Source organism: Archocentrus centrarchus, chromosome 15 (genome assembly GCF_007364275.1).
Source record: "Archocentrus centrarchus isolate MPI-CPG fArcCen1 chromosome 15, fArcCen1, whole genome shotgun sequence".
NCBI classification, from domain to species: domain Eukaryota; kingdom Metazoa; phylum Chordata; class Actinopteri; order Cichliformes; family Cichlidae; genus Archocentrus; species Archocentrus centrarchus.
This window is the reverse complement of record NC_044360.1, coordinates 20,051,282-20,078,232: the sequence shown is the minus strand read 5'-3', so window position 1 is coordinate 20,078,232 and position 26,951 is coordinate 20,051,282. Positions and strand designations below refer to the sequence as shown.

General features: G+C 38.3%; 1 protein-coding gene across 2 annotated transcripts in view; it reads right to left on the bottom strand.

Moving 5' to 3' along the window:
• LOC115793189 (collagen alpha-1(XIX) chain) overlaps window positions 1–25,838 on the bottom strand; it is a 113,038-nt gene extending 87,200 nt beyond the window's left edge. Inside the window, exons 1-10 of one of the 2 annotated variants that reach the window (XM_030748055.1) lie at window positions 25,808–25,838; window positions 19,736–19,857; window positions 19,023–19,097; window positions 18,835–18,934; window positions 13,647–13,770; window positions 13,285–13,560; window positions 10,727–10,807; window positions 10,049–10,168; window positions 8,866–8,928; window positions 1,786–1,830 (exon numbers count right to left, since the gene is read on the bottom strand). In XM_030748055.1, the coding sequence (XP_030603915.1) occupies window positions 1,786–1,830; window positions 8,866–8,928; window positions 10,049–10,168; window positions 10,727–10,807; window positions 13,285–13,560; window positions 13,647–13,770; window positions 18,835–18,934; window positions 19,023–19,097; window positions 19,736–19,823 (972 nt within the window). In that variant the 5' untranslated portion in view covers window positions 19,824–19,857; window positions 25,808–25,838. Of the gene's footprint in view, window positions 1–1,785; window positions 1,831–8,865; window positions 8,929–10,048; window positions 10,169–10,726; window positions 10,808–13,284; window positions 13,561–13,646; window positions 13,771–18,834; window positions 18,935–19,022; window positions 19,098–19,735; window positions 19,858–22,270; window positions 22,400–25,807 lie in introns of those variants that run through there. The other variant, XM_030748053.1, reaches the window with a different exon arrangement.
• Window positions 25,839–26,951: the final 1,113 nt, after the last annotated feature.

Below are 26,951 nucleotides of genomic sequence, written 5' to 3'. Positions count from 1 at the left end.
AATGACCTCAGCTGGCCCATAAAGCTCAAACAAACTGCAGTATTACAGTGTCCAAGGGCGACCATATCATTACTCTTATAATACCGACAGCTGCAGTGAATTGTTGTTCTCACATTAAGACTACCAAAAGAGTCTGAAAATCTGTGTGTCTTAGCTGAAAGTGCCCACAGCCATCTGTAGAAGTCTCCAAACATGCAGCATGTTCATACCATATGCACATACTGGATGTCCACAGATGGATAAAATGGCGAGAATAACAATAGTGCACACACACAGGTTTCAATAAAATATGTCTGGGTCAGAAAGAAACCTTATTGACGCAAAATTGAGTAAAGCTACAAAACACTTCAATAAATGGCACTTTGCGTTAGCATCTTTATCAATACTACTGCTACTGCATTTCTTGTGCGCTGTTGTGTAACAAAATAGCTTTTGCTGGCTCTTGTACAAGTGGAGAGAGCTGTGCCATTAAGTGCTATTCGTTATTCCACAAATCAAGGTTCCTGAGCAAATAAGTCACCCCACAGTGAGCTTAACGGATACAGATCCAGGATTAAGCCATCTTGCACAATCAGGAATAATCCTGTTTACTGACGATGCATAAACAGCTTCCGCAACGATCTTCAGAAAAATCGATCCTTAAATTCAATGTGATATCTGGTGGATATATGTTTTTTTTTTCTTGTTATGCATTAGCTATATTTTTCTGAGAACAGAATCAAAATCCCACGCCCCCTCTTTCCACTCCATGATATACTGCAGGGTATTCTCAGCATAAGATACAGAAACAACACCCTTGTACTAGCATTACTGTAAGTAGTTGGCTGGCCTCCCATAGCAGATGAGATTAACACATGCATCTGAGATGCAACATTTGATAGTCAACAACCTAACTGATGACAATATCACAGAACACTATAAGCAAGCGGCAAAATAGCAACTCCAGTGAAATAAATAGCAAATGTGGACATTTTCTCAACCCTTCAGGAATGAAAAAGCAATAGTAACAACAAAACAAGCACTGTGTCATTCTGAGATTTCATAAGAAAGATATTATATAGCATTTTTCCTGCCATCTAAAGACTCCCCTGAAATGTTTGTCACTCTTGAGTCCTAATTTTGGCCTGAGGAGGCTGTACACAGTAACATGCTTTCTCAAATATGCATGAAGTTATTCAAGTCATTTGTTTTTCACTCAACAGTGAAGGACTTCATTAAGAAGGCGCAACTGAGGCTCACACTCAAACCACCTTCTCTGCACAGACAGCCCAAACATCTAGTAGGAATGGCTAGTGCAGTGGCAAGGACATGATCTCTCACTGGCTTCCCACTCAGGAGGACTGCCAACTATGTCCGGCGGGGCACATGGCCAAGCTAGAAATGCCACCGCTTGGGCTTGAACTTGCATCTCTGTAGCAGTACCGAGCAGACACCCACTTGATGATTTAATTAGATTTTGATATTGCTCTGTTTTCTGTGTTGCTGTCATGGGGTCACCACAAGCAAGCCATCGAATCAATCCAATAATGCTAGAAAATAATCTCAGAGTGCGGCACTGACAGATTCCATAAATCACTTAACCAAAAGAGCCACCTGCTATTCAAGCTCCTGTAGACCATGCAGCAACACAAAATCAATTTGAAACTAGAACATTTATTTCAAAACATGCAAAAATAAATAAAGAAATAAATAAAGCCCAAGCTAACCAAAACTTTGATCACAATTGCAAGTGCAAACCAGCACTGGGAAGTGTTAGCTTTTCAAGTTATTCAGTGAGCGACCCACCTTAGGTCCAGGGTTTCCTGTGGACCCGGCCTCCCCTCTGTCCCCCTGCAACGAAAACAACACAGGGAACAGTTAGTGAAAGGTCTCTCGTTCACACATTAGTGAATAGCTTTATGAACACTTGTCATTTCAGCAGCGATCTCACTCCTACAGCTGTTCCACGAGTTCTTGCTGACACAGTGCCTCAGCAGCTGCAGATCAGGATACTATTTCCCAACAACTGGAAAGTGCATATCTGAACCCTATTAGGAGTCATCATATTGTTTTAATAATGGCATTATTTTTAGAAAGATGGACAAGGCAGGGCAAAAAAGGAAGAAAAGCTGAACTGTCTTGGGGGATATACTTTTATAGACAGTTAAGACAGATTGGAAAGAAACTAAAATAAAAGAGTAGTGTCCACAGTATTGTTAAGAGAGAGAATGGGGTAGACTGTTATTTAACAAATTAAGCAAATGCAGAACTCGCTGCAAGCTAAGAATCTAATTAAGCATAATGTCCATTCATTGTGACACCTTCATTACAAGCCCTGTTTGTTGGCTCTCAATAGGTTTCTTTAGAAAGAACAAGAAAATGTACCTAATCTAACAAATGAGTTGCTTTCTAGGCTATAGAATAGATTATGAGTCTATTAATGCACCCATTACTGCAGACATATCCACTCTACTTTTTTTTTTTTTTACAAAACATCTGATAATTAATTGGTCATGTGAACAATTATAGCATGTTAAGGATTCATATCAGACAACGGAGATCCACATGATGCCTGAAGTGTGTATATTTTGCAATACTGTTATCCATTCATTTTTCACCCACTCTAATTTTCTTTTCACCCACTGACACAAACCTTCTAAAAAGCCAGTAATAGTACAACACTGATTATAATAATAGGAACAACGAAGGGTTTTGACAGCCAATCAAAACTGAGTGTTTTATGAAACAATAAACCGTCTTGACTGAAATCCCTATTATAACTCACTTCAGAGGTAGAATGGGTATAAATTGAATTAGGGAGTACTAATTGAAAACACAAGCCATAAGGGCAGGAGAGTTGTAAATGGTGCAAAACAAATTATGGGTATTGTAAAAGGGAAAGAAGTTTTAATTTCACCATTACGCCTCTGTTTTTTTTTTTTTTTCTTTGGGAAGTACATGCAGGAGCTGTAAATCTAGTAATACCAGGGTTTATGTGCAAGGCCATAGAAAATGGATTTCCTTTCAAGTAAGCTGCATTCTTATAACCCACTACTTATCTGTTTAATTTCCTGAGGGATTCTGGATTAATCATAGCAGTTTAATCCCTTTGCACTGCATTAGAATCCTCCATCAAATTCTCACTGTAATGCGGGATAGTACTTTCTGTTGGAGTAACACAGCAAAAGTAATCCCCACACATTTTCCCAAGAAGCCCTCTGTGTAGGTCACGATGATTGGCCTGCAGTTCTAATTATGGTTGTTTAAATGCTCTAAATTGCCCAGATGTCTTTGATTAATCTCTGCAAAGTCAATCTAAATTGTTAGTAAGTATACTCGGACTATTTTTAATCTTATACAGAATAAGATTCTCAAGTCTCATGAGATTACCTTAATAACAGCGTTCTATGACTTTGCTACTGCTTGTTGAATGTATTGTAATGTAAATCTGAAAGAGTTCACCATTGTTTAACTGTCCCATGAATACTGGGCTGGCAATATGGTGGCAACATGTGCGTCTTGTCCAACCAATCAAAAGTTAAAAAATAAATAAAAAGTTCAGCAATTGGAAAAGTAAATAATCATATGCAGTTTTTAACTCCAGATTGGTGGGGCAGCCTATAGCCTGCCTCCAAAGTCACATACTGCCCACCTCCATTTCTCACTGTGTTCAAGAAACCTACAGGTTTGGTTTTATTATGCTAACTTATGATTCCTTACATCATCTCTCCCCCTTTTTCCAATCTGGTATCACGGAGGACCAACCAATTTCTTAAATGCTCCCATCAGAGACAACGATCAGGATCAAGTAGCTTGTGGAAGAACTAAAAGCACAGAAACACAAACGTATCCTGGGTGGAAGTCTTTATATCAGATGGCACGATGTGTGAATGTTGCCCCTCCATGCACAATACAATTTACTTTCATGGCACTAACTTCATAGTGCTATACATAGGGACCAGCAGATAATGTAATGGAACACAGTTGGTGAGCTGAAAGATAATAAACCATCATCACATGTGATAAATCTAACACTTAAGAACAGAGGATCATTTAAAGTGTGGTGGCATAACTGTACATGAAGCAGCAGTTTTTTCCTTAATATGTCCCAACGGTATGTGGAATATTATTGTGCACATAAAAATAATGTAAGGAAATAAAAAGCTTAGGGAATGTGATAAATAACACTGATACACAAATCAAAAGACTATGGAGGAACAAATATGATGATAATTAAAAAATATCTAAGCTATTGTAGCTACTGTATTTTAAAAGCATCTAAAACAAGAAGTTCTATGAATATTTATACAATTTTAAAGAGGATACAGATCCATCCATCCATCCATCCATCCAGGGCTAAATAATGGCTTAAGACTTAAGCTATGGAACCAAAGATTTGTCATCTAGCAGTTATATCTCCTCTATGCTTATATTTCTCTCTCATTTTCTTCAGGTTTCCATAATGAAAATCATTCTGGACCTTTGAAGCAAGCAAAACCCTCCACTACACAGAATGAACTGTGATGGTTCAGACTGCACACACACATGGTCCCACTGCTTGTGAAAAATCACACACTCAAACACAATACCTACTCTACCTCCTAATGAATGAAATTTCTAAACATTGGCTTAACTTAAAATAGATTTTGGTAAATTGGGTTTTTCGGTTGTACAGAAATTATTCTCAGAAAGCATCCTGCATGTGGCCTTAAACCAAAAACCTTCAGCTCTTCAAAACTCTGAGCTATGTCTGCCTCTGTGTGTTCCCTGGCTATTATTCTACAAGTCCACCCTGTAGCCAGGAGAAACAGGTGGAAACTGACCTTGGTGGAACACCGGTAGAAATTCAGGGATCAATAAGAATTAAATATGCCTTAACAGAAGTGAAATGCTACCATAATATACCAGACAGATGAATCTACAACAAGGTCAGTGTGAATAAGAGAAAAGTAATGAATAAATGACTGTTTCAAAACACAACATTTCTACTGTTTTCCCTCAGTTGTTGTGGAAAATTAAAAAAAAAAAATTAAACCAATGATCAGATGAATGGGATACAGCATATACTGTTTGACACATGCAGCTCAGACTGACAAATCAGAACTATACCTCTTACCATGTTACAAGACAGTTTATTTCATAAATAACTTGCTAGAAATTACATGGGCGACCAAAACTATTGCACATCAGTCTAAGTTTAGTTTTTAGACTCATTTCAACCCCAAATTAGCTACGTTAGTACTTACTAACTGGCAACTATCACACCTTCCTAAAACTGTGTTGAACCCCCTTTTGCTTTCAGAACTGCCTTCATTCTCCATGGCACAGATTCAATAAGGTGCTGGAAATATTCCTCAGAGATTTTGGTCCATATTGACATGATAACATCACACAGTTGACAGCTGACAGATTTGTTGGCTGCACATGCATGATGCAAATCTCCCGTTCCACCACATCCCAAAGGAGCTCTATTGGAATGAGATCTGGTGACCGTGGAGGTCATTTGAGTGCACTTGAGTATAGCAAATTCATTGTTATGTTCAAGAAACCACTTTGAGATGATCTAAGCTTTGTGATATTGCATGATATCCTGTTGGAGGCAGCCATCAGAAGACAGGGTACACTGTGGATATGTCCAGAAACAATGCTCATGTGGTACTAAGGGGCTCAAAATATGCCAAGAAAGTGTCCTCCACAGTATTACATCATCACTACCAGCCTGAACTTTCAAGGCTGGACAGATTCATGCTGTCATGTTGTTCATGCCGTATTTTGACCCTATCATCCAAATGTTGCAACAGAAATTGAAACGCATCAGACCAGGCAACATTTGTCCAGCTTTGTTGAGCCGATGCAAATTGTAGCCTCAGTTTCCTGTTCTTAGCTGACAGGAGTGGTACCCAGTGTGGCCTTCTGCTGCTGGCAAATGTCACTTAAATCGCCTTTCTTCCCCATTCTGATACTTGGGTTTTAACAGAGGGTTGGGTTGACCATGTCCACATGACTAAATGTGCTGATCTGCCATGTTGCTGCCATGTGATCAGCTGATTAGATATTTGCATTACTGAGCAGATGAATGGGTATACCTTATAGTGAGTACACACATGGGTAGAGCTGCTGTGGTAGTAGCCATAAATTGAAAATGGTATTTTTACATAATGAAAATGTTTTGTGTGCTTGTGTGTTTTCTGAACTTTGAGCAACAAGTTTACTGCACAATGAATAAAGGGATGAAGGAGGTGAAAAAAAGGGATTAAGACGTAAAAAGTTTCAAATTAAAAACCCGTACCTCTGGAAACACATAGTAAGGGAAAGAAATTAAAGTATAAATATTCACATTAACATAATTTCTGTAAGGATTCCATTAACAAAGAGAGAAAATCTGTCAAACTCAAATTCTGTGAGGTATGCTCTATGCTGTAACTTAACTGAAAGGAAGTTCATGTTATGATACGCCACTTGTTAGCAGCACGTAATATCTGTTACTGAAACCTGCTTACAAGTTAGATGCATAAGTATTTGGACAATGACATAATTTCTGTAATTTTGCCACTGTACACCACTACAGACAACCAGGATGTGATTGAAGTGAAAACTTTACTAAAGCAATGCATTAATTGTTTAGGAATTGGAGCCAATTTTATATATTGTCCAAATACATTTGGCCCTACGTAACTGCATAGACATTGGCTAGATGGATGATAAATAAAAAACACTCATGTGGTTATTATAGAAATGTATTAGAAATCTCTCCATTCAGCTGAATTAAATTTCAGTTCATTGCTGCCATTTATTGTTTTTCTGGCAATTTTTTTTTTTTACTTGATCATAATAGTAAAAGCACGTGGACCAGTTGGTCTAATAACGCTATCCAAAAACAAAACAAAACAAAACAAAAATACCAGGATTCTTCTCAGTTTGTGCTTTTAATAACAGCGGTGTGTTATCAAGTGACTGAACTAGATGGCTTAGTCCTGAATGCGTGGGCCCTGATCATATCATTGCTTAACTCTATTGATTTAGTGTTCAAGCCAGTAATAGGATTTGTTATGAATTTTGTTGTTCAGTCAGTAAACAAATGTTGCCAAGTATTGATTTGTTGAAGACCTGAAATTAGATTTCAGGTGTTAACAGCAAGAGCAACTGTGTCATAGCACAAGACGTGGCCTGCAGAGAGGTAATAACAATAAAAAGAAGGAAGGGCCTGTGATGAAAAGCGTGTTCAAATGATTGTTGAATCATTTGCAGACAGATAAAAGACATGCACCGAGGTGCTATTTGGATGTGATTTAGGCATCAGGTAAACAGTGGGAAGCTATAAGGCTATTTGTTGATGTAACAAAAACACTGACAACTTGCCACAGTGGCTGCTATACTGTAAATGAAACCTTTAGCCTGTTGCATTCTACCCACTAAATATAGCCACACCAATTAACAGCAACTAATTAATCACCAGCATTTCAGCTTGAGAACTGAACTCTGCTGAGTCACTTACGAATCATTAGAGGCCAATTACAACACATCAACAAATCTGATTACGGCAACCTGTTTTGTTTGTATGTTTTAACAACAAAGCAGCTTAAAATTATATTCAAAATGATTTGGGGCTTTTTTTTAAAACATAACACAGTTGTCAACTAACAAAATCCAATGCTGTAAATGCTCAAAGTTAAAAGCATTAAGCATGCATATCTCTATTAACCTATCTTTACTAACAATAACAGAAGCTAATTATACTCAGATTTTCAGTGATATTGTGATAAGCGGCGTGCAAAAGTGAGAAAATGTACTTCTTTTTACTCTGCTAGAAAAGGAAAATCTATAACAATCTATAATCTTATGCATACACACCAGCAGTACCTTGTTGGTGCTGTTCAAAGGATTACCAGCACTAATCACAAAGCCACTTTTAACAACTCACAGTGTAGAAAGCTCAAAATAGCCCAACTACAAACTGAATGCTACAGGTATAAATGATTTAAAATGATGCTTTTGTGCCTTTCAGAATTGGCTGTTTTTCTAGGAACAAAAACTCTAACAGTCCTCCTACATATCTTAATCCCACAGCCACATCATGGTAATTAGGATACTGACCCCAAAAGCCATATGGTCTTATCAGGCATACAGTACCACCACCTGCTCTTCCCCGTGAATTCTTTTCACTCACAGCTTTCTCCCTTTTGTCATTTTTTAACCTTGTACAGGCAGCTAAAAGTGGATTTGACTCTCCAAACAATGTGATTTGTCTAGGGAATAATAACACTTTTTGTCTCGGTATTTGATGGTTCCTTCATGTTTTACTTGTCCTCCAACTGACACAACACCCACAATTTTCAGTGACTGGGCATTTACAATTTACATTTCTGCTTGTCTAGTGAGCTATCATGAATCGCTCTCTTTTTTTAAACTATACCTATTTTCAAGGGATTGAGCAAATGTATGATTTACCAATTCACACTGCTTGGGATATTTGGGAGGAAATTTGAATGCTTCAAGGTAATTGCATGGTAGCTTCTCCAAAGGACCTTGACTGAAGAACACGGAAGACATTTTATTGCTGAAAGAAACATCTATTCCTCTTCCTCTAACAATGAAGTATAAATGTGCCCTACGGGGACTTGCTGTCTTTCTTGACATTTAGACCTTGTAGCTGTCCGGGAAAAACCAGCAACATTGCCCACAAAGAAAGCTCACGGGTGCAGCTAAGAGTATTTGAGAACAAAACCATGGTCATTTGCAGCAAAGGTGCTGAACACAATGCTGACAACCTCAGGTTTAGACTTCTGTGAAATCACTAACATTTCCTGAACAACTCAATTTCCTCTTGAATAGATGTCAAGACAAATGTGTGCATTTATCACAAGGCACTAAAAAATTGGCCCTTACCTTTTCCCCTTTATCTCCTTTCTGTCCTGGCAGTCCAACTACACCTGGAAGACCAGCCTCTCCCTGTGCAAACACAAGATGCAGGACTGAAATTATATGTAGATACATTTATACTATCAACAAAAATCTTTTGACGTACAGTGGGGGTCAGAGGTTTACACTCATCATGGGCATGAATGTCATGGTAATTTTGAGATTACAGTGATTTCTTTGAACTGTTCTTTTTCCAGGGTAGAATGATTGTACAGCATACATAATTAATGGCTTTAAAAAAAATATAAATTGGGTGCACAAATGTGACTTCATTTTGGATTTTCTCTAATCCACACAAGGCCAAAATTATATGCACAGGCTCAAATATATACATACACCCCCACTAATCTTTGTTAAGCTTAAAGATATTGTAAAACTTTCAGCACTGCTTGTTAAAAAATTTACGTGAGTGTATGTATGTATTTGAGCCTGTATATATACTTTTGATCCTGTGTGAATTAGAGAAAATCAAAAAAAATGTTAAACTTGTGCACTCAGTTCTTGTTTTTTAAAGTCCTTAAAGGTGTATGCCGTACAATCGTTCCATCCCCGCAAAAAGAACAGTTCAAAAAAATCATTAAAAGCCCAAAATGACTATGATATTCATGCCTGTGATTAATGTACAACTGTACTTAAAAGAACAGAAATATATATATGTATATATATATATTTTTATCAGTAAAGCAATATTTACAGCACCTGCAGTAAGCACTGACATTTTTAGTCATATGTTATTTGAAAATGTAAGAATTTTTATCATTTGAGTATATTCCTGTATCTCATATCTATTTCCACTGACAGAAGATGCAGAATTGGACATCACCTAGCAGCTGTACCATTTCAGGTTATTATTGAAGCGAACATTAATATCTGCAGGTGAAAGAATCCTTTTACGGCTTCGCAGATCTATTGCACGGTGTATCTTTGCCATGCTCGGGAGAATTATAGCTGCATTTGTATATACATTTTGGCTGTAATGTGTTTGGTTGGCATTGCAGGAAAATAGTTTTTGATATAAATGGTGTTTAACTGTCTCTAGAATGCCCATATCGGATTGAGTACACGTGGCGTCAAATCAAATGCTGGTTCAGTTACAACGGCCATTACATTTACTCAATTAGACGTCCCTGCTGGGTTGAATTGAGTGTACCTTCTCAGCTGGGCAGCGACATCTGTCATTGGAGTGTGAGGCCGGCTGAGACAGCATCAGGGGGATTTGAGCTGAAACCAGGGGAGGGGCAGTCCCATTAAATGTCTTCTCAGCTCCACACTGGATCAATAAAGAAATTTCACTATTTAGACGCTTTCCTTTGTATTCTCACTTCAGGGCACAAAAAAAAAAAAAAAAAAAAAAAAGCAAAGCCACCGCCACATATAGCACACTTCACCCAGATAACCTGAGTTTTTATGCTTATGTGAAGCTTGCAAACTGTGATAAGCCCTTCTCAAGGTTGTGAGGCTTCTCTATGAGTAACTTTACACTGGCATGGAAGTATGCTTAGGGAGATCTGTAATGGTGAAAGTTCAAAGGTCATATCTCCATTTGGAATCACTGCAACATTAGCTCTTAATGATTTTATGATGATGGAAGTTCTCTGTTAGTGCATTTCTAACTGGGGATGCGTGCTCTTGTGGATGACACAAAAACCTTCTTATACTTTTATGTATTAGTTAAAGTTGGTCAGTACAGTATGTTGCAGAAGACAGTATGGTACCAAGACACAAGAAACCTAACTTGTGAAAGACTCATTAGCCCCTTACTATTATTGTTTTTTTATTTACAATAAACAGTAAGTGAGTTCTGTTCTGAGGCGTTAAAGCATTTTACCTTTGGCTCCTGGAGCTCACAGCAATTTTCCAGCTCAGCCATGTAAGGGTCACAGTAGATTAGAAATTGTTTCAGTTCAATCTGTGGAGACAATCACTGCATTATACAACAGTTTCATCATCTCGTCACGCTTCTCTTTTAACTGACAAATGTCTACACATCACTGGCTAAGAAGTGAAGTACAATTTGTTCACTTGTCAGCTGTTGTAGCCATAATGTCCTAACACCGCAACTCCTCTCGCCTGCGAAACAGCTCTAAAGTACCACATCTAAACATAACATTTTATTAACATAATATTTTTTTAAAAAAGCTTCAACTTCTACAGAACTTGCAACTGGTTCAGTGGAGAACTTGACACCTATGTTGTTGTTTTCTTTTGAGATGTAGTTACTTAAGCTATTATCAGTCACACAGGGTAAAAAATCAGCTGTTAATCCTCCTTAAGCCAAGGTCTATCCAGAGGCATGGCTGACCTAATGGCAAGACGACCTTTTGTTTTTTTAGCACTTTGGCCACCTCCGGGGCTGAAAAATGAAGCCAATGCGGAAGTGCCAACAAATGCAGTTCACTGAGCAGTCACTTCAGGCTGTCTCCAAAAGAAACCCAACAGACTCCAGCGTTAAAGTGCCTGACCTGAATAAAATGTTTACTGCACAGTAGACATGTTTCTTTTGCAGTAGTGCATGACTGTCAAAAGTAAACTAATACACTCTTTATAGCTAATTTCTTCCTTTCTTGAAAACTGAATGGGGGTTACTACTACTGCTTTAAGTGGTAGGTGAGTGACAACTAGGTTGCTAGCTAGCTGTGATGTAACTGGACCTCTGGAGTGTGTTTCTGGTGTTGGTAGCCTTTGGATTATTTTTACTGCAATTATCTGACAAATGATGTGGCTTGCTGTGTGGTTCATTTTGCCTAAGAGCTTGTCCAAGAAGTTTGTGCACCAGTTTTGGTGAGTGAAATTCTAGTATTTTATCTGAACTAAATGGGAAAACATGCCTCTGCAGATGCAATCATACAGTCTATGAATGCAGCTTGCTAACCGTCCTTGCTAGTATTAGCTAAAAAAAAAAAAAGAAAAAAAAAGGACTCTCATCCAAATGTGCTAAAAAAGCAAAAAAAAAAAAAAAAAAAAAAAAAGCTAAGCTGTTGACAGCCAAAATGCCAGAACCAAGCTTTCAAAAGGGGACTTACACTACAATAGAAACATCCATCTACTGTAGCACTGTGCAAAAGTCAAGAGCCAGCTCTCATTTCTTTGTTTTGCTAAGAAAATGGGAAATATTGCAGTGATTGAGCCAGGCATGTTGAAACATACATGGGGATACATCATATAAGGATTAAAACAGAGTTTGTACAATTCTAATATGCTTGAAAGTCAGTATTTGATATCATCATTTTTATTTTTCAATACATCCTAAACTCTCTTAGGCTTGCTTTCATACCATTCCCTTAAATAGGTTTCACCTAAGACTTGTTACCTCTGTGCATCTGTATGTGTAATTTGGGATACCCAAGCCTTCTCTCTGTTTCTCTTCCTTAAGAATGGCTTCTTGACAGCCACCCTTCCTCTGACAGTTTCTGATGAGGCTTCAAGGAACAGCAGATGGATCATCAGGAGCAGATGCATCTCGCAGATCCTGTGTTACTTCTTTGCTGGATTTCTTTCCTATTAAGGATATGACTTTTGGATACTGTTCATCTGCTGTAGATAGTTCTTTAGGCCTACCACTTCTGTTTTTTTGGGGGGGGGATTTTGCCCACCGCTTCCCCAAATTTCCCCCCAAAAAACTGCACACCATGTCGAGAAATGCCAAGTTAACATATAGCTCTTTGAGAATCACCTGGTTGGTGCAAAAATATTATTTTATGCCTGTCAAACTGTGCTATCTTTGGCATTTTTCATGGATTCACCTAAAGAAATGGGACAAAAATTATGTGTTTTTGCAAGTCACAAAGTGCCTCAAGATACATTTTAAAATTGGATCTTTGCTAAGTTGTGTGATATGTATAGACACAGCACTGGTTCATCCCTTGAATGAGGTGGCTTTTTTATGTGTGAATGATTCAGAGGTCAGTGTTAAGTGGCCTAAAAAAAACTAACTAAACAAAAAAGAAGACATTCCTCTGAAAATGTTCAGGTTTGAAGATGAGTGAAAAACCAGCAAATGTCCAGAGAAAAACTCTGAAACACCTTCTAAAAGCCTAAACAACTACTGCTCAAGACCACTTTAAAAAGTTACATGAAACCCTGACTCTTTGGAAACAAAATTAAAGAAATATGGGGTGGCTCGAGACTTTTGCACAGCACTATACATGCAGTCGATAAACACATATGACACAACAGAAGATTTATACAGATTAAAAAAACTATGCACCTGTGCACATGTTTTGAATGCTGTTTGAAAGCAGTAGGGGGTACATTGCATATTTTCTGTGAGGAGTAGTTCATAACTGATCCAAAGTGAACACACTGAATAACAAACTGGGAAATTCCCAAATAGCAAATGGAAGATATGAGAAAAAATGTTTCTGATATGTTTATCATGGGACATACATCTACAGGCCGTCCATCTTCTATTCGCGTAGTGACCAGTGAGCGCCCACTGGGGTCAATGCTTGCCCTCTCATCAGTCACTCTTTTTTCTATTAGTTTGCAGTCCATGTAAATGGAGACAACATTGGTCTGTACAGAAATGCTCAGCTTGTGCCACTGGCGATCGAACAGGGCATGGAGGTCACGGCTTTTAAAAGTGTAGCGGAGAGTGTTCTTTAGCAGGCCCTGGAAAGAAAACTCCACCACCTTCTTACCGCCGTCAACCACAACTGTTACCTGAGGTGTAAAAAACAGGATCGTTACTGCAACATATCAATATACTCAAACTGATACACAGAATTAAAATATATACTGGCACTCACCTGACTGCCTCCTGACTGGTCAAATATCTGCCAAAGATACCAGCGATCTTTTTTTGTAGTCCTTCTTACCCGCCAGATGGACACAAGGGAGTACTCGCTCGGAAGACCATTTGGAAATATCAATCTAAAAAAGAACATTGGGAACAGAGTCGGGTTCATACAGAACACCAAAATTAAATTTAATATTAAAATATCCTAAAAATCGAATAATAGTGTCCAGTTTAATTTTTCAATGCAGAATGTAAGCAGTTCAAAGCTTTCAAGGGCTGAGTAACGAACCAGCCAATCAACTTCAGTGATCAATATAGTTTCAGTATCCTCTTGCTGCAGAGACATCCACATAAATAAGCCTGACAAACTTAATTCCATTTAGCGTGATGAATTTTATACAGGCTTCCCTGTCACTCAGATGGATGAAAGCATATAGACATTGATCCAAAGTCACAGAAGTCAATCTTTTACCTCGCTGACATACGATGTGCATGCACAGCTACAGGGTTATAGAGTGTGATGCAGCTGCAGGTTTATGTCTATGACCTCAGCCGCTCCCTGTAAAGTCAAATAACACACCTTCTTCCAGCAGAAGAAAAATACGCGGAAAAATATGGAATATATAAGAAAAACAATATCATATTTCAAATCACACCCACTCCCAAATGATTTGCATCTTACTCACTAACTCATCTCTCAACCCATACCCCCCCCACTCCCTTTCTTTATTTTACACATTGTGTTCAAAAACGAAACAAAATATTGTATCCTTCAAAACACTATAACCTTAGCCCTAACTCCACACTCAAATTAACAACCAAACGTGGAAGAGCATAAACATAATAAATCAAGATCAGCAAAAATAATAATAATGCAATGATAAGGTCATTGAGAAGGCAGAGCACAGCCTGGGGGAAGAAGGGAGAGAGAGTTTCCTTAGACAGGTTGGAAATTAGTTTTCACTCCAATATATCATCTCCTATTCTCTCAGAGCTTCCTACCCTCTTCTATTGTGTCCCTTGAATTCGTTGAGATTTCGGTGTGCACGGTACATGACTAAAATGATAAATATGCCAAGTTAAAGCTCCTGAAAAATCAAATGCTTCCGCGAGGGGCCGAGGACTGGGAAGGTCATTTGTTGCCTAAGGGGCTAAAGGATTATTTGAGCAGCAATTCAATATCAAAAGTGATGTGGCAATTTATAAAAGTGGGAATCTGAAAATAAATGCGGCGTAGAACACTTTAAGGCTGCACATACAGTACCGGCTTGCACTAAACGGATTACACATCGTTATTAAGATGCGAGAAACATCATGAAATCAAAGCGAATTCTGAGAGCTTTTGCAGCGCACTTCATCTCGTGGCACTGTTTTCTTTCAGGGCCCTGCAGGTTCATACCATTTTTCACAAAGTCCCATAATGAGCCTACTCTTATGTCAAAACACGGCCTGGTGCGACACACTTCTCTCTGACAGCCTAGAGGGTTAAAGGTGATGACCTTGTGTTGACTGACATCGTGGCTAAGTGGCTAAACCTGGAGTTCATTGTTGGTTATCTTGAACTCAGTTTAATTGTTTGTTAAGATGCTACTCTGCATGATTTTTAGTGGGTGATAATGAGTGAAATAAAATAAAAATCCATTTAATTTCACTGCTACATTGCCAAAACAACTTTTTAGAAGCTCTGTATGTGATTGCGCCCAACCCTGACCTCATGTCGACTGCCCTGGTGGCCAAACGTGGAGCTCTGTGTCAGTTGTTTTGAACACCGCTTGTCTGATTCTTTGGGAAGGCGCCACTCTGCATGATTTAGAGGGATTTGCATTCAATTTCCCTATTACACTGGCAAAACACTTTTACAATATACTGTACGTGATTCTGCCAACATTTTCTTTTACAAGTCCCATTTGAATAGAAATCATTCGGACTGGCAAATATACTTTGGAACAAAAGGAAATGTGTTCCAGATCACATTCATTAGTAAAGTTTTGGTTCATTGCAAACCTTATAATGACTGTTTACTATAGGGTTGTGTTCCACAGTATGAAGAATTGGGGTCTGGTTTCAAGCCAAAGCACTGAAACATTTTTTAGTACAATATTGTGCACAACCACAATAAGAGAAGCACAAAAGATCACAGAGTAACACCCTGGAACTCAAGAGTTACAATCAGAGCTAATTCCATTTTTATAAGGAATGACCATGTGCTTTCTGGAAAGTGTCACCACTCTTGGAACGTGCTCTTGACTGGCTGTATTGCTTGGCTGACACTACGTCTTGTATAATCAGGGACAGGGGTTTGACAGAATTGTCACAGCAACACCGCCTTTCTGGCAGGCAATCTTATGGAAGAGACTTAAGTCTCCTGCCTTGTAAGAAATCCTATCCAGGAAGATTCTTTAAAGTGAGCTGGAGGAATCAAATTGCTGCAGCTGAAACAATCAAATCTCAAATGGAAGCCTAGTTGGCTCATATCCTCATCATTGACATTCAATCTTTGTGCAGTTGGTGCAGTTTTACCCTAGATCCATCATTCAAGCTCCAAATGTCTGTAACGTCTTTTTCCCAGTGTGGGTCCACTTCTTTGTTTACATTTGGCAGAGGAGCTGTTTTTGCTGGTGTGAATTTGATCTGGAATAAGGATATTTTACTTTGTACAACTGAAGTGTATGTAGGTAACTGGGATGCGTAAGATGAGCTCATTCCTAGGGTGTCAAAGCCACTGGTGTCCCAGAAGTGTCCTTTGGCATTGGTGCTGTTGTGGCAAGAGTGGAACAGCTTCACGCCCAAATTGTCACATATGGACACTTGGTCAGAAGCGGACTGGCTGCTCTTAAAGCACATTTAACATGCAGTGCTAATGCACTAAAAGGGAGTATCAACACAAATCCTGATCTTTTCCTAATTACATGGTTTTGATGCCTCAAAAGAACCAAACAGCAAGTGAAAGTAAAAAAAAAAAAAAAAAAAGTGATCTCATCTGAAAAAAGTAAAGCAAAGTGAGTGCAGCATACAAAGTTATCAAGTGCAACACAAATTGAGATATGCTGGTTGAAAGTACTGCGATTTACATTTTACAACTTCCCTGTTGGCAACACCACAAATGCAGCAACCACTTGATCTGAGCAGAGTTGGGCAGAACGTGAACTATTAAATAAATACCTACACGTAGCAAATGTTAGGATCTGTTTTTGTTTTATGCCTCTGAAAGGAAAAAAATATTGGCCGATATAATCGGTTTATCACATTTTCAGATCACCAAATATCAGTATCGGTCTTAAAAATCGGATATTGGTCGAGCACCACTATGGATTCAAATAATGCCTGTATGATTAATTAGCTGACCCAAAAGTTACACAAACAAACACTTACACATTATATCTCAGCATAAGCCACATTATGAGATTTTGCAGTTAGATCCAAAAGAAGTGTTGATTCAGTTCCTGCTTATACTTAATTTGCTTTGCTAATAAACAAAAACAAAAGCTACAATACCTGCCTGCCACTTTACACAAATCTGAACTTCTTTTTCTTTTGCTAACCACCTGAACACAGAAACGCACACCCTTGCAAATTCTGTTGAAGCTCTAAGAGCTTGAGTCGCTGAACTATACACAACAATTTGTAAGGCGGATAGTTGAGATTCATTCAAATGTATTTAAAATGCAATCCATATAAATCAGTTATATAAATCAGATGTGAGACACAAGTTATTATGCGATGCAAAGAGAGCAAGAGCAGACATAAATATGCTATAAATATGCTGGGAGCAACTGCAACACTCTGCTTTAATACTGTATGGATGAATATGTGTTGCTTTTTGTCGGGCAAATGTGCTCCCTCACACAAATGTTCCACGAGTGTGTCAGCAGTGTTCTATGAACCGTAATGTGTATTGTGCCAAGGAGTGGGCAGAACATCAGCCATATCTACGCATCTATTGCTGCATATGCTCCGAGTGGAGTGAGCAATGTTTTACTGGCTGTGGCAGGGGGCACTGGGGCCTCCTGCTTCGTGCAATTGCCCTCGCTTTCCCTCCTCAGCTGACATGCAGTATCACCTGTCAAAGTACTTAGATAATTGGATATGAGAGGGATCGCAGTCCTGCCACTGTAACCAATGACACTGTCAGCAGCGTCACTGAGAGGCAGCATCTTCTTGCACTATGGGCCCAGACTGAGTGAAGAGCTGAAGTGAATGTATTTTCAGCTGGTTGACTGAACAGGGAAGCAGATCACAAATCACCTGGCTCAAAGATTTTTTTTTTTTTTCACCAAGCCAGGGAGGGAGGGAGAGAGAGAGAGAGAGAGAGAGAGAGGCAGTAAATGTTTACAGTTGCATATAAAAATACTAAATATATCCTGCCCTTCTGGAAGAATGACAAAGCGTTCTCTTTCACTGTTACAACCCGAGGACACAAAACAATGAATAGCTCAAGATACATTTTTAAAAGTCCAAAACCTCACTATAAGTTGCGCAAGTCTTGTGTGATACAAATGTAAAAGGGCAATAGGCTTTTATGAATACTATATAATATCAGGTGTTCCTATATCATTATATCAGCATCAGCAAAGGGATGCCACATCATGACCCTGCTGGTTGACCAGGGAATAAAGGTCTTCAGTAAGTGAATGTGTCATTTACATAGTTATTTTAATATTTCTGTCTTATTATACATGCTCAGGATTTTTTTCCCATTCCTTTATGTCCCAGTTTTTGCCCTTATGAGATTTCAAGAATAAATGCAATATATATTAATTCTGTTCAAATTATTCCCCATCTACCAGCTCACCTCACCGCTTGCCCTTATTAGCCAAGGCAAATGGAACTATTGCTCTGAGCAGGGTATATCTGGGTTGCCTTAGTTCAACTGAAATTCAGTTATGGCTACACAGTCGAAGTAAGCAAGCTCAAATTCTCATTATGGTCACCACAATAAAGATATGTAATAGCAGTAAAATATCATAAAGTCTTGCAGTATTTGAGTGGAGAGAAATAAGCAGGACTTTACATTTAGAACCTGCACATGAAGGAGCCAAAGAGTAATCACCTGCAGTTTAGTGCTGTTCACAGCCTTGGCCACACACTTTACAGCATGCCTGCATTGTGTGGTGTTCTCCCAGTGAATAACATGAGCACAAATAATGCAGAATGTACACACACACATGCACCCTAGCACAGATGTGAATGCTACCTACTTTGTTGGCTTAATAAGTGGACTGCTTCCTAATCGAAACGATGGCAGGTCTTCTGCGGTTGTTCCCTTTCGGAGAAGAAACGTTTCTGTGAGATCAAATCCTGCGAACGGGATTACAATGTGTTACTAGATTTTGAACAAGCCGATGTTTACATCTCCACAAAGCCGCCGCGTTCATTCAGTACCTACCTGTGATTTCCAGGGGACGATCTAAAATATCAGAAAACCTGTGTTCCTCTACAGTCAGAGGGGGACACGAGCCATCTAGGAGAAAGCAACCGAGAAATTGTTTGCGCTGGGTACAGATGTTCATTTATATTTGGAAGCAGTTTTGAGAAGGATTACAGAAAAGACAGTGATGAATTCCATCATGAAATAATTTCCGCTGTGGATTTCCTGTCATTTTGAAGGCAGAAACTTCTTAAGGGGAAAAACACATCAGAGCAGAAAAATCAGTTAAAAGTTTGCTTTTTTTTCCCCCATTAGTCTTTAAAACTTTTGTTTGAACATTAAAAAAAATGAAGAGGCAAGATTGTGAGATGTAATTTCGAGACATGCCTAAATCAGCTTCACAAAAAATGAAATTTAAATCAACTTTATGCATTTTTGGTAGTTTTCTAATATATTTATGAATCTAAAGTTTTGGTTCAAGTAAAGTCATTACAAAAGAAAACTGCAAAAGACTGAATTTGAAGAAGACGATAGGTCTATTTATTTTTAAATAGATTCAGCATATTTCTCTCTATATCTCCTTAAATTGGCATTAATACTGTAGGTGAGATAATTTGCCTGAAATACCTAAGCTAGTAGTTCATTTGTAGACTATCACCATCAATCATCTTGTTTTGTTAAAAGGAATATGCTGCTACAGGCAGAAAGTTGCAGACAATAAACTCACGCACCTGCTTGTTCGCTCACTGCCATCCCTAAAGTGCAAGGAATGGAACTCACAGTCCAAATGAGAGCAGTCCACCTTAGCAAGCAAATCATGGCTCTGACTCTAGAAAGCAGTCCACTTGAAAACCTGAATGGAAACAGGATAAAATAATGAATAAGCGCAACCTACTTCAGCCTTGACTAAATATTGTATTATAAATAACAGCAGACACAAGAAAACAGTGGGGCTCTACCCACTTTATTATAAGCATGCTATTATACTGGGTAACAGCATATTTTACTTACTTTTACTAACTGGATTTATGTAGCAATCTAGCACTTAATCAGTGATCAAGTAAATCATGTGATTGCTTTGCAAACTTGTCACAGGTAAAACCTTGGAAAGTTTTCCATAATTAAGTGAGGAAGAAATCATATACATGTGCATTTTTAATTTTTTTTTTTTTTTTTCATTTTTAGAACCATGACTGAACTGAATTCAACACTAAAGTGTGTCTGATTCTCCTGTTTTACCCAGCTCCCTTGTGCATTCAAATGTCCCTCTACCTAAATGTGGATTTATTTCAGTCAACATGGAGAATGAGCTGTTCACTGTTTTGTTCTCATTAACATTTTCCATACAGTGATGTTTACACTTCAGCAAAAACCCATGTTTCTCTTTTAAGTTTTGATTACCCGGTGAGTCAAGCATCTCAATTTACAGCTTACAATTCATTCAGTCTGTTCATCTGCTCTCCTCCCACAATTCTTCTTTTTTTAATCAATATCCCAAATTATGTTTACAGTATGTTTGACAGAGTAATTGTATGATAAGTTTAATATGGGATTGGCCTCTTGATCATATTGCCACAGCCTTGATCTTTTATTTATGTACTACTCAATCAACACTTTGTTGTTCAAGGATATCACATGCAAGGATCAAACCTGGAAACCTCCTGTTACAACTAAGTCCCCTGAACCATTTCACTATGCTGCCAAACAAAATCTTCTGGATTGCTCTCATGCCATTGCAAAGGCGCCACACATTTTTAGGGTAGTCACACTGGATGGTAAGTGTTTGTTCCAAAGTACAGTCGGTAAAGTACCCTCAACTTTAGTGAGCTTTTAAAACTAGCACTTTCAGGGAAGACTTGATTGCTCTGCTTGACAAAAAAAATGGTGCGCTGCCAAAATAATGTTGATAGCTGAACTCAGAATGTAATAAAAAATTCATGTGGCTTTTTCAAAGACTTTCAAGGACTTCAAGTTGGGGGAAAAAAAGAATATGAACGGACTTGTGATACTGAGCATAGTAAAATCTATTTTATCACCTTATATTAACATTAGCCATGAAACACATTTATCAATACCACAGAAAAGTGTCAAGTCCCTTCATAGTGAACTAGCAGTTTGGGGGATTTGGAATTTGTGACAGCATTGTTGCCTGACTGTACTTCTTCATTCCTGGTGCACCTTTATCTGTTTCCACCACGGATGAAAACCCTGAAGACATTGCTGAACAGACCCCCAAAGACCTTAATACAGCTGCAGCAAATTAATATAGTAATATTAATATAATTCCCATCCATGTTCCAAGCCTTCTCCCACTGGATCATAAAGTTTTGCACGCAGGCCTACAGCATCATGGTGCTCGGTAAAGAAGTGACCATGCCACTTACTACAGCTATGCAAGCGTCATAGACAAGCAGCAGCACAGAGATATCAGATTCCGTGTCTGCGTGAAGGAGTAATGTTATTCTGGTCATTTCTGCAAATGTATGCAATAGCAGCAGCTCTGCAGCCGGACCCTACTGTCGCAGTTACTCAATACCTTTACATATCGCAGTCCTATTATTGACGGTTCTGTGTGTGTTAAATTGCAACTTTAAAATCCACACGCTTCAGCCGGTGCAGCACGGTGCACACAAACGCTGCCTGACCATCTGCTCTATCTGCATCATCTAAACGGACACAGCGGCAGTTTAAGGTAGTTACATGCAGGCTATAACCCTGCATGTAACACAGCTTTAGGAAGGCACAGGCACAAAGCTAAACCTCGTGCACTAAAGTTGGTTTATCCGTCATTCATTCAGCCACTTTCGGTCAATGGCAGTAACTCAGTGCAACTCTGCAGTATTCAAAGAAGCGTGTTTCTAAGCGCGATCGCTGATTGGCTGTGTGCTTTTTACATTTTTTATTAATAATTACCAAACGTTGTACTTCATATTCGTTCAGTGTCCAGCATATTACGCAATTTGCTGACATCAAATAATGTAATATGGGTGCATGTTTACGCACGCAGAGCTGTAAACAAATCAGAAATAAGCCGCTTCTAAGGCATGTGTCCCAGCAGAAGTTACACGGATGAAGCCGCGAGTTTAAAAAGAAAAAAACTACACAAAAACACACTTTCCTGACAAAACATGCAAAATGTGCTAGTTAAAAAAAAATGCATTTTCGATAAGTTCACACGCTGATTTCTACGTTATGCCGTTCTTGGTGTTTTATCTTCTTTTTTTTTTTCGTTTAATGTGAAATTAATTTGATCCATAATTACTTACAGTAGCTGATAAAGTTTCCTCTAATGCGAAAACAAACAAAAAAACAGCGGCAAAAGCATAGTCCATGTGTGGATACGACCAGTCCGATTCCGGATTCCAAGACTTGGAAATAAAAGTCACAGTGGGATCGCCAGCTCGATCGCTGTCCTTATTAGTTGCACAGAGTGGCCCTCCCACTCTGTCATTATTACCGAAATGCTCACTGACAGAGAGTTCAGCAAACAAGAGGAACACACAGTGAAAACAGCTTTTGATATTCAGTAAAATAAATGCCCAGATGCAGTTCAAACAAACTCTGCTATTAAGAAAGCCAGGTGCGGGTATTACACAGTGTTTGATGTATTGTGATTTAATCAAAAATCCCCAATAAAGACCCTAATCGTGTGGCTAAGGTGCCTTTATAGGAGCAGTAAGAAGGATCCAAGTCAAGCTTAAAAGTAAATATGTGCAGAATACAAAACGTGTTAACGTGTATACCTGGCTATTCATCACTTCATAAAAAAGGCATTATACTCCATTATGAGCAGAACGAGCAAGAGATGATGAGCAGACATAAAGGCAGCTTTCAGGGCAGTCCTGGTGCTACAGCAACAAACTCAATCCACATACTATTTTAGTTAGAAGACCCAAATGCCATGTTGCAATACTACACTGCTATATGGTAGCCAACAACTTATGTTGTGCTGAGTTTCAAATGCAGGTTCAACAGGCTTGTCAGTGTAGACTTTGTCCAAAACCCAGTGAGGGTCTGCTCATGTTGATCACCGTCTGAACAGTTTCTATGTGTCACATCAGTATTCTAATCCATATTTATAATCTATATTAAAAAAAAAAATACTGTCTCAGTTCAAAGTGTTGGCTGAAACAAAACTACTTGGTACCCTGAAGTTTTGTTTTTTTTTTTTTTAAAAAAAGGTCAAGGCACTCGCTCCACAGTAACAGGTGTTCAAGATTCTCACATGTAGTTGTTTAGACAGATGATTTTCATGCACCCTCCCCTTCACCACAGGGTCACACACCCTGAGATACAAATTTAAGCACTGTGCTGAAAGAAACCAAGAAAAGGGCTCTAAAGAAATGAAAATTCAAATGAAGCAGATGGCTGCATTTCTTTGTTTCCTTGCTTCTGTAGTTCTAAGAACTGCTGCTTTTCTCATGTCGTGCTTAAAAGTGTTATTTGGTGTGTTGGGATTGAAGTCATATGAATCCAAATGTTGGAAAACTGTTTTTCGACTGCACTCTTTTGTTGTTTTAATGAACTGATTTATTTCTAATCAGACGCAGGCTGTGTACCAGCTCCAGTGTATGTGTATAAGGTTTGGGTAAATTCACTCTTTAAAGTAAAGGCAAGAGTGAAATAATGAAAATGGCAAGGAGTCTTAATGGCCCTGCAGGATACACTGCATTTAGCAGCAACTTCACATGCACCATTAGAAGAGTTGCTATCAGTCACTGTGAACATAAAGTATTTGTTTTTAAGGGCTTTTATTATAACAATATGATCTGTCTTCCTCATATTTAATATGTGGACCCCAGGAAGAATGGTTGTTGCTGTGGTAACCTAGAGATATTAATACTAGCAAAGCATATATATTCAGCATCCACGAAATGTTTTTCTGTGGACTGCACCAACTGCAATTAAAGTTAGCGCATTGCCTAAACTTATGTATGTATTGTTGGAGCTGACAAATACAATCCACTGAGTGCTACAACCATTAGGATAAAGAAATGATACAATTTCCACTTAAACAATTATGCGCATATACACAAACTGTAACCTGTTAATTACTCAGGTAATGTCTGGATCACACACCTAATTATTAGCCTGATTAGAGATTACAAATGAGGTCAATAACTTTTAATAAAAGTCCAACATACTCTGCTCCACAATCTTTGCTTGCAAAGTAATCCTCTACTCGCAGTGCCGTGAAAAGCCGAGCTGTTGCTGGGTTGCTTCTCTGTGGGCAATGACAGATAGTGTGTGGTGTATGAGGTTGGGATTTTTTCTTGTGCAATCCTAAAATCCTCACTAAATCATAAGCTGTCAAAACTTTTCAGAAGCATTTCTTTGGCAGCCCCAATGAAATCTGCTCGCAGCATTGTCTGCAGATATTCAGCGTAATCAGGACATTATTTCAGAAAGACATATTGCTGCCGATGTTTTTGTTTTGTGTGTGAGCATTCCAAATTAAATTCCCGTCACCTTCTCTCTAAGGCATTACTGAGGCAAACACAGAATTCTCAACGGATTCCCAGATACATTTTTTTTTCCCATTTCATAACAATAAAAATTGAAAACATGGGGCTTTACTGTAAGTGTTATTGAGCTAAGCAGGCAACTGGTCATCACTTTGACCTTTAAACCTGTTCAATATGTCTATTTTTTTGTTTAGGATTCTGTTAAGAAGAAAAATGTGTGTAACATACCTAAAAATGTAAGAACATGAGGTTCTTGTTCTTTAAGAACTGAAATAGAGGAAAATAACCTAGATATCAGTTATTAACCAGAAGTCACTGTCATTTAAAACTTGGAAAGCAAGAGCATATTTTTTAAATCACAGAAGAATATCCTGCTAGACCTTCTCATATTTCTGGGGACATGCCCTTTGAAATATTTGTTTTTCCTGGCATTTCAGCTTTAATAGACAGTGGAGAGTCAGATAACAAGTGAAATAGGGGGATGTGACAAGCAACAGATGGTCATGCTGATTCTGATTCCAAGACATTAGATTTATATGTTTAGTGCCCTTAAATGAAAAAAAAAAAAAAATCAAAGCTATTTGACAGAAATTTCCCTTTTATACATTTTTAACCCTTTGCAGAGTCTGTGTGTTTAATCACAGTATGTGACCTAAACTACTGTTTTATCTGTAAGAGTCAGTGGCTTAGGAGGATGGCAGCTGGAAGCCATATCTGCCTCACAAAAAAATTCAAATGTGTTATCACAAAAAGCAACAACAACAAAATAATTTGCCTGTTTCAGTTTTAGTAATCTGTCATATAAGATGAGAAATAAAGTTATCAGGGCCAGCCTAGCCCCAAAGATAATAAATGTTTAAATTTTCATCTAATATGTGCAAATTTTTCATGCAAGTTCAGATAAAAATTAATACATATTAGGAACTCTTCTATAACAAAGGTTCTGGTTAGTTGCTTTACTTCTTAACATCAAATCAACCTAAAAAAAAAAAAAAAAAAATGCATCATGAGTTATTCCTCATTCATGCTCCAGAGCCAATGAATTATGGCATGAACACTTTTCATCGAGATAATCTCTTTATTTCTGTGCTTAAGAAATGGTCCACATCCATATCATTATTATTGTAGGGTAGCTAGACCAGAGGCTCTGAAACTAAGTGCAGCCATACATTGCCATGCCTTGTAATTAATTTTATTAATTTAGTTTTATTCACCATGATTTACACAACTTTAAGCATGTAAAATGGTGCTGTTATATATGATGTACCACGTGACAAAAACATTTTAAAACTACTAAGCCACACTAGGGCAGAACAATGATGCAGTGGTTAGCCTTACTGCAAGAAGGTCTTGGGTTTGAATCCGCCATCTTTCCTGGACCATTTTGTGTGGAGTTTGCATGCTCTCCCCCTGTCTGCGTGGGCTCCCTCCGGGTACTCCAGCTTCCTCCCACAGTCCAAAGACATTAGTGGGGTTAGTTCAATTGGTGATTCGACATTTCCCATAGGTGTGAATGTGACTGCAGATGGGTCGTCTGTGTCTCTGTGTTGGCCTGCCTCTCGCCCAGTGGTAGCTGGGATATTCTACCCTGGATTTAAAAAGCTAGACCAGCTAACTGCAGTAACAGGTGAAAACTCTTTTGTAGTCTCACCCTGTTACTTTCTTTCATTTTTGAAAAAGCTTCTTTTATCAAATCCCTCCAAACACTGCTTTAGAGAAATATCGAGCCACCATTTGTTGCTAACAATGACACGCTGCATAAGCAGTGCGTCCATGCCTATCAGTGCTGCTTGAATAACACAGGAAGGAAAACTCTGATTCAAAGAATGAAGAAAATGGCATATGGCATAATCCCACCTGTTATTATTATCTAAACAGAATAACATGCCCTCAAATTTCTAACAAGAAGCAATGACTTTGCTTGGGCTAGCTCACAGTTAGCTTGCTGTCCTACTGCATTTAAGTGTTTTCATACATTTTCTTTGTTAAGAAGCTAGCTTAGTAGTTGTTAAATTAATTCAAAAGATTGCTGATGACTTAGGCAAAGTAATTTTCTCAAGAATGGGGATTACTGCTTTCCAAAATTACTTTCATTGTACAGACAATAAACTTATTATATCACCCTTCCCACACATACCTACCTGCACATGCAGTTTGTAAATATTACAACAAAACAATTTACAGCTGAAAAACTTTTTCTGCTTTGCCTTATACAAAATAAGTGCATTCAATCTCGCAATAAACTGTATAACTTACAGTACTCTCCTCTTTGTGTGTACGTGTTTCTGCCTGTGTATAGTTTTCATGGATATGCACATGCATAACCTTAGCAAATACTATTGTTTTGTCAAGCAGATGTTTGCCTTAATACAATACAAATCGCTGCTCTGATCCTTCATTCATTTCACTCTTGTTGAAGTGGTTTAGGGGAAAAACACCTGCCTGTTTTACAAGATGATTTACTAAATTGGCATATGGCAAA